Consider the following 8,590-nt stretch of genomic DNA (forward strand, 5'->3'; position numbering starts at 1 on the left):
ATTGAACTATTCTAAAATTTTAATTTAAATAACACTTCACTCAATTTTTATTAATAATTCATTAATCACGTATATAAAATAATTATTTTTATCTCTTATATACTAAAATATATATTTTGAAATTGTTTGGAATGACCTAAATAAGTGTATTTTTTGTCTTTTTACGAAAAGATATATAAAAAAATAAAAAAAATAATGTGATAAAAAAAGATAAAAAGATAAATTATTTTGTAATAAACAAACTTGGCCTTTATTTTGTTTACCTTTTATCTTCACACCCTTTGCAATAATTTTTTGACCTTTTATCTTCACACCCTTTGCAATAATTTTTTATTTTATCATCTTTGCTCTACTCAATTTTTTTCCTGACTCGAATAACAGAGAGAGAGAGACGGAGAGAGAGAGAGGGGTTGTTCTACAACCCTTGTCTGCTACACCTTCCTTGTTCTTTGTTTTCTTATTTTTCATTTCCATTTCAAGAGATTTGGTCTCATCTCATCTCCCCATAGGCAGATTTTGGGGCTAGGGTTCAAAAATCGAATCGAACCAAGTAGTGTGCTGAATATCTATCAACGTTTTTTTCTTTGTTCTGGCCAGAAGATAAAATCTTCTCTTCAATCCTTTGTGGTAAGTTTTCTATTCCTTAATTTTCTTCTTCAATCTTACGTTACTTTTCTTATTATTGATAAAATATTTTCTTTGTTCTTGTTTGTTTGTGATACTGTCCTTCTTCATATGTTTCATTTATTAATTAAATTTCTATCTCTGATGTCCTTCTTCATATGTGTCCTTGTAATTTTTTTTTTTTTCCTGGTAACATAAATTGGTTGAGGTAGAGTTCATGCATTGCTCTGTTCTTCATAAGCTGTTTTTATTTTTAATTTTATTGGATGCAATGTTGCTGCTGTGTTTTTGCTTACTTTGATGCTATGTTGCTGGGGTATGGCAAGCAAAATACAATGGTTAAAGTAGTGCTGCTTCTCGGTTGATTGTTGGTTAAAGTAGTGCTCTTATTTTTTATATTTTATATTTTTGGGGGAGTTAATTATGTTAGAATAATGTATAGAGAGGGAGAATAGATTGTATTTATTCATATGGTTAGGGGCTCCTTTTACAGGAGACGATTTACAAATTGTAATGATGAAAATCTAAAGCACTAACATTGCACTATACATAAAGTCTAAACCACTAACATAAAGCCAACACACTAACAGCCCCTCTCAAACTCAAGGAGGATAGGAACTAACCAACTTGAGTTTGGAGAGAGTAACAAAACGGGAAAATAAACTACAAACAAAATAAAATAGGATAGGAGACACTGTATACTCGTGTCAGACCGTTGTAGAAGACACTGTGTGGTCGTGTCAGACTGTTGTAGCAAACACTGTATGGTCGTGTCAGACCGTTGGTGAAGACACTGTGTGGTCGTGTCGTACCGTTGTAGGAGCTAACTAGAATCAATGACGGGACAGTTTACGAGGTCATTCCGGACCGATGTAACAGACACTGTGTGGTCGTGTCAGATCGTTGGTAAATACACTATAAGATCGTGTATATAGGTTGCCCAAAAGATATACATATATATATATATATCGCGCCCTCAAAAGTCGCGCCCAATACTGTGGCGTCGAGCGGCACGCGATGCGCGTGATCCTGTTTTGGACTCTTCGTCCCTGCATTGGCTATTTAAACCGAGGGAGAGGGTGAAGCTGAGGCTGTGCAAAACAAACCAGTCTGAAACCTCGTTGTTCGCTGAGAGCTGCAAACCCTGAAACACTCAGCAACCCCTAACAATAAATGGCCTCTTCTTCCTGTGGTCCGCTCACCCTTTTTCCAAACTTGAATGAGTCCACAATAGAGATAACCGGTTCTGTCACTCTTGAAGCGCCCCTGGACCAAGCGCCCTGTTTTTGCGCCGTTGAACTTTCCGATGCTGTCAGTGGAGCAAATAATGGCAGCGCAATCGGATATTGAGGCCAACCATTATACGTTGAAATTATGTGTGGAGACCATGACGGCGGTCACGAACTTGTCGCACCGGCTTCATAATGGGACAAGTGAAGTACAACAGTTAAATGCCCAACTGGCTCTGCTCCAACGCATGTATAAGGATGCCTGAGCAGAGATATGTGTATTGAAGGCGGAAAACAAGGAGTTGAAACGAAAGGCCACTGTCATGTTCCGTTTCGGAGGTCCGCCATATGCTGCGTGGGAGGAGCAGCGGGGAGGCAACTTGCTTGGCGGCTTGGGAAGCACGGAGGCAGGGCCGGCAAAAGGCGCCCAAGAGGAAGGCAAAAGGAAGAGACTGGCGACAGAGGCGAAAAAGTAAGGTCGGTGTTTTTGGTGGTTGTGGGTTGTTGTTGGTGGTGTTTTTTTTTTTTTTTTGGAATGTGGAACTGAAAAATGTAAGGACTGTAATGACAATGTAAATATATGCAGCGGCAGTGGAGGGATTTTTGTGTTCAATTGATGAAAGGATGAGTATGGTGATGATGAGTATGGTGATAAAGAAAAATAACCAAGTCCCAAACTGGGCAGGCAAAGCACAAATCAAACCAAAATGAAAATATTATAATAGATGAGAATAAAAATAAATAAAAAAAAATATATATGGTGGATGGTGTGTAGCTGTATAAATGTGGTATCCCCCATGTATGTATCAGGTGAATAATTGAAAAGAAAATGATGATGGAAGATAGAGAGGGGAGAGTGGGGAATGTAAAAGGTGGAGTAAAATAAATATAAAAAAAGAAAAGAAAGTCGAGTGGGAGTGGTGGGTGCTGAAGACAATTATGGGGGGGGGGATTAGCTGTAGATGGTGCAGGATAGCATGTGGAGCATGGTGAGGAAGATCGGGTAACGGTAGCCGTAGATGCTGAGGAGGTACTTGTTGAGGAGGAGGACACCGATGTTGGAGAGATACCACAGCCGTTAATACGTTGGGAGAGAGAATTGATCCAATGGCGTTGTTGTTGTTATTGTTGCGTAGGTCACCAGTGGGAGTAGCCGGAATGTCGAGGACTTGGTCGGCCGCAGATGATTCCAACGTCGGGTTGCTGCCCTTGCAAGTGGTCCATGACTGTGCCTCCACCATGGGCAGACTCGATCTTCTCTCTCTCTCTCTCTCTCTCTCTCTCTCTCTACGGGCTGTTACTCCAGCATAAAAAATTTCTTATAGAGAAACGAAGTAGCTTGAAGTGCCCAAAGGTAGAGTAATTCGGGTTGAAGACAACATTCTTGAATGACAACCCTCCATGGATGTAAGGCGTTTAGTTGATCGGGATCCAGATATTGTAATACAGAGTGCTGTGCAGGACTCTATGGAGGATTCCTCAGGCAAAGTGGAATTGACCCATAAAGATGGTTCTGCACATGAGGCATCTGAAAATGAAGATTTTGGTTTGGATGATGACAGAGTTGTCCACCATTTTGGTAGTGGCAGTGGAGATGAATTGTCCAAGTATTTTTCAGAAGAGAATGTCAAAAGATCAGGCAGACTTTATCCCAAAAGGTGTTCTCAAGTAACAAATCTATCTAATCCAGTGTCTGTGGATTCAGATATTCATGGGAGTGATCGGATCTCTGACGTGAATGGGCATTTCCATCGAAAGGTTACTGGTTCTAGTTCCGTAGGAAATGCTGATGCAAGCCAAGGCAACCTCGCCTTGGCTGCCCGCCGGACAAACCCAAATTTCCTTAATTTCTTCTTTCATTGCAGATTCAACAACAACTACCACCACCACCACTGTCCTCTGCACATCTCCGCCGCAGCCTCAGTCCAATGGACGCTCATCGGAGAACAATCACTATGTTATTTGAAGTTTCCATTGCTTCAGCATTTCCTACGGAACTAGAACCAGTTACCTTTCGATGGAAATGCCCATTCACGTTAGAGATCCGATCACTCCCATGAATATCTGAATCCACTGACACTGGGTTAGATGGATTTGTTACTTGGGAACACCTTTTGGGAAAATGTCTGCTTGATCTTTTGACATTCTCTTCTGAAAATTCCCTGGACAATTCATCTCCACTGCCACTACCAAAATAGTGGACAACTCTGTCATCATCCAAACCAAAATCTTCATTTTCAGATGCTTCATGTGCAGAACCATCTTTATGGATCAATTCCACTTTGCTTGAACCGGAGGAATCCTCCATAGAGTCCTGCACAGCACTCTGTATTACAACATCTTGATCCCGATCAACTAAAAGCGGGCGGCCAAGGCGAGGTTGCCGCCCGCCGGTGAAGCGAAATTACTAGGTTGTTAACCTAGCTTTAATACCATGTTAGAATAATGTATAGAGAGGTAGAATAGATTGTATTTATTCATATGGTTAGGGGCTCCTTATATAGGAGACGATTTACAAATTGTAATGATGAAAACCTAAAGCACTAACATTGCAGTATACATAAAGTCTAAACCACTAACATAAAGCTAACACATTAACATTGCACTATACATAAAGTCTAAACCACTAACATAAAGCTAACACACTAACAAATTATATGAGATTGAATTAAATTGTACCCTTTATTTTCAGAATAATCATGATATGTGAAAACTGTTAATTAGAAATATTTGTTAATCTTCATTTATAGCAATGTGTCGGATCTATGGAGGATACTGTTGTTGTCACTATTTACTTCCTAAAAATGTTTTACATCTCTAGAGACACTTTGCTTTGCAGTAGTATTGTATTGATATTGATCAAAATGAGTACGTCTGTCTAAATCCTTCATAACCTATCCTTTTCTTTGGGTTACAGGGTTTGAACAGTGATTCTGTTGTTGACTTTTTCTACAATACAACTCTCTGTTTACAGTACAGAAGTACTTGTTGGTTTGCTTCTTTCTTTCACTCTCATTGTTCAAAGGGGCATATATATTGCTTATAAGGATGTCTGTAACAGCAGGTGTTAGTGATACTGTTATTGCCATTAGGGATAAACTTAGAGGAAAAATTGGCCAAACAAAAGTCAAAAGGTATTGGCCTGGTAAAGCTCCTGAATGGGCTGATGATGTCGATGAAGATGGGGATATTAGAGTGGCCAGGGTAGTTGCATTGGAGAAAGCTTTCCCTAGTCAGGAAGATTCTGGCACTGTGAGGCGGGATGATCCTAGGCTGCGTCGTCTGGCTGAGAGTAGGATAGATAATCGCGAAGAAATTAGAGCTGACCATAGGCGCATTCGACAAGCTGAGATTGTTTCGACAATAGAAGAGGAAACCAAAAGACAAGAAGGATTAGATTTAGAGGAAGAGGATGAAAATGCTTTGGAGGAAAGGAGGAGGAGACTTAGGGAGAAGTTGCTTCAGAGGCAGCAGGAAGAAGCTGCACTTCTTCCAGACGAAGAAGAGGATGAAATAGAGGATGAGGAGGAAGAGGAGTCTGAATACGAGACTGATTCAGAGGATGAACTAACGGGTCCGGCATTGGTGAAGCCTGTCTTCGTTCCAAAATCAGAAAGAGACACCATAGCTGAGCGTGAGAGGCTTGAGGCAGAAGAACGAGCTCTTGAGGAATTAGTTAAGAAGCGATTAGAAGAAAGAAGGGTGGAGACAAAGCAAATAGTGGTTGAGGAGATTCGAAAGGATGAAGAAATTCAGAAGAATTTGGATTTGGAGGCTAATGCTGCTGATGTAGATACTGATGATGAAGTCAATGAGGCAGAGGAATATGAGGCGTGGAAGGCCAGAGAGATTGCAAGGATCAAGAGGGATAGGGAGGCCCGAGAGGCAATGTTGAAGGAGAAGGAAGAGATTGAAAAGGTGAGGAACATGACCGAGGAAGAGAGGAGGGAGTGGGAGAGGAAGAATCCAAAACCTGCACCCCAGTCCAAGCAGAAGTGGAGGTTCATGCAGAAATACTACCATAAGGGTGCTTTCTTTCAGTCAGATGCGGATGACCATGCTGCAACTGCTGGGTCAGATGATATATACAGACGTGATTTCTCTGCTCCAACTGGAGAAGATAAGATGGACAAGACCATACTACCTAAAGTCATGCAAGTCAAACACTTTGGTCGTAGTGGGAGGACGAAATGGACCCATCTTGTTGGCGAGGATACAACTGATTGGAACAATCCGTAAGTACAATTTTTCTGTTACTACCTTTTTTTTTTCTTCTTTTTCTCACTTAATATAGCTGTTCTCTAATTATTTACTCTTTTTAAAAAAATATTCATCTGCCGGCCTACTGATTAAGAGTAGTTTCGTGATTTGTTTATATATTGGTTGGTTCTATGATAGTTAATTTGGCTCTAGATTTTTTTTTTGGTTGTACCTTACCCCAAAAATTGTTCTAGTATGTTGTATTGGAAATTGTTTTTTTTAGTGGCTTTTTGGCTTTTTTATGAAAAAATTGTGCAAAAAAGTAGAAAGAAGAGTTGACTTTTTTGTTGTGTTTTTTTGGCTAAAATGTAGCATTCCCAAAATAGGCAGAGTATTTTCAGGCTGTCTAATTTTATGTAGTAGAGGACACTGATATGTAATGTAACACCAAAATCCGCTGGCACCTTTGAAAAAATCACACAGCAGCTCACATCTTGGAAATTTATGCATAATGGAGTGAATTATATAAATATGCATGTAGTAAAATAAACAAAAATTACATTGGATTAAGGGTTCAAATCAAATCAATTCTGATTTGAACTAGCTGATTAACTTGGAATTTCAAGCCTTAGGAAAAAAAATGATAATAACTATAAATTACAACTGCATTGTGAGATGACTAGAAATTGCTGTGTCAACTCATGAGATCAGATCAGATCATCTCGCACAAAATGTCCTACAAATGAGGAAATTGTTGTATTCTTTGTTTCTACACAATTTTGGTATTAGAGACCTACTTTGATTCACAGCTTGGCTTGATCAGCGAGGTTGCCTTCTTGGTTGTTTTTATGTTTGGGGTATGCTGTTAAATTTTTGTTTGTAGGATCATGTTTATGCGAACTTTTTTTTCTTAATTATTCCTTGGTTGGTTATACAGGTGGACATACAATGATCCTCTTCGGGCCAAGTATAATGCTAAAATGGCAGGAATGAACGCCCCTATAGCAAAACCCAAAGGAAGCAAGAAGCTCAAGGATTGGGATTCTCGGTGAAGCGAAAATGTTTCTTTTGCTGTCAAAGCACCCATTGAAGTCCTTAACTTCCTTTCTCTATGTTGTTTTTTAATTGGATATAGGCTTTTACTTTGTTAGCCCTATTAATGTGTAATAGTAATATGTTTTTCAAGTATCTAACATAAATATAATAGGTCTTACAATCTAAACTAATGAGAATAAAGGAAACGTGACAGTACCACTTGATGCCTTCCTTTATTTGTATTAGTTTAGATTGTAGGACCTATTATATTTATGTTAGGTACTTGGGAACATGAGGGGATTAGATAATTTATGATTGGTTAAAAGGTACCAAATGGCATGGGAAGGAATGCATGGTCTGAAGACAGATTAAATGAATTATTATTTTTTTATAAAATATATATTTTAACGTAAAAGAGATGATAAAAGTCACGTAGAACCTGCCAATGGGATGGATTCTACTCAACTGCTTGATATTTAAAGAAGCAATGAGATTACTGGATTATCCAGTGAGATGAGCTCCATATAATGCTACCTGGACCTGACGACATCAACGGTTGGTATTTAATAAAATAATACCAATAGAAAAAGATGTTAAATTTCAGAGTTTAATTGACTTTACCAACTAGAGGGAATTGGGCTCTCAAAGTTATATTCATGTAATTTATTTATTTATTTATTATTAGTAAGAGCTATGAAAGCAATGACTATGGATGTAATAATTTTCCCCATATTATGATTAGACATGTCTCATTTAAAGATTCATCAATTGGAATCTTATTTCCTTTCCGGAGTACCAAAAAAAAAAAAAATATTGGAATCTTATTTCAATATAATTTTATTTTGGTAATGACGTGTAGTAGTTCTTTTCCATAAATATTTTTAGTATTTTATATATGTTTGTGAAAGAGAAAAGTATGCTATACAAATATTTTAGCATTTTGACATTGTCATTCATCATTTCAATGATATAACGAACATAAATAAGTATTTAAAGAATCAAAGTATAAATTAGATTTTGGTATGATTTAAATAAATATATTTTTTAATTTTTTTATAAAAATATATGTGAAAAAATAAAAAGATGATGAAACCTCAAAAAGATAAAGTGTACTGCAGTTCATAGTAGAAATTTAGACCCGATGGCTGTGCATCACTGTCGCCACCTATATGTACGTTTGCAAGCGCAATATTTGTCGTTGTAGGTGCAATCAATATCTTTTTTCTTCAGCACGTGCACTAAAATAAGTTTACATTTCCAAAAAATGTGTAACATAACTCGCTATTACCACACAAGTGTAAAATAAGATGAGTAATGTTAGGGATATCAAATTTTCTACTAAATAAATGGTCAAATGTTTCATATGGGTGTGGGGTTCACAATTTTGTGGGCCCCACACCCATGTGAGACATTTGGTCATTTATTTGGTAGAAAATTTGGGACCTCTAACATTTTTCAAATAAGATTGCATTGGTACTTTAGACGGCACACACATAGCACAA

At 38.0% G+C, this 8,590-nt stretch overlaps 1 protein-coding gene across 1 annotated transcript; it reads left to right on the forward strand.

Annotated features, from left to right (window-relative positions):
* Positions 1-296: 296 nt before the first annotated feature.
* On the forward strand, positions 297-7,856 carry LOC114279077 (uncharacterized). The gene is made up of 3 exons (XM_028221254.2): positions 297-627; positions 4,771-6,088; positions 6,991-7,856. The coding sequence occupies exons 2-3, from the start codon at positions 4,902-4,904 to the stop codon at positions 7,103-7,105; spliced, it is 1,302 nt and encodes a 433-aa protein (XP_028077055.2). The 5' UTR covers positions 297-627; positions 4,771-4,901; the 3' UTR covers positions 7,106-7,856.
* The last annotated feature ends 734 nt before the right edge of the window (positions 7,857-8,590 follow it).

Source organism: Camellia sinensis, chromosome 7 (genome assembly GCF_055761805.1).
Source record: "Camellia sinensis isolate YWXY chromosome 7, ASM5576180v1, whole genome shotgun sequence".
NCBI lineage: Eukaryota > Viridiplantae > Streptophyta > Magnoliopsida > Ericales > Theaceae > Camellia > Camellia sinensis.

Excerpts from the sequence above, each read along its gene's own strand:
- LOC114279077 (XM_028221254.2), top strand. The coding sequence starts at position 4,902 with ATGTCTGTAACAGCAGGTGTTAGTGATACTGTTATTGCCATTAGGGAT. Across the intron at positions 6,089-6,990 it reads ACAACTGATTGGAACAATCC|GTGGACATACAATGATCCTC; the intron begins GTAAGTACAATT and ends TTGGTTATACAG.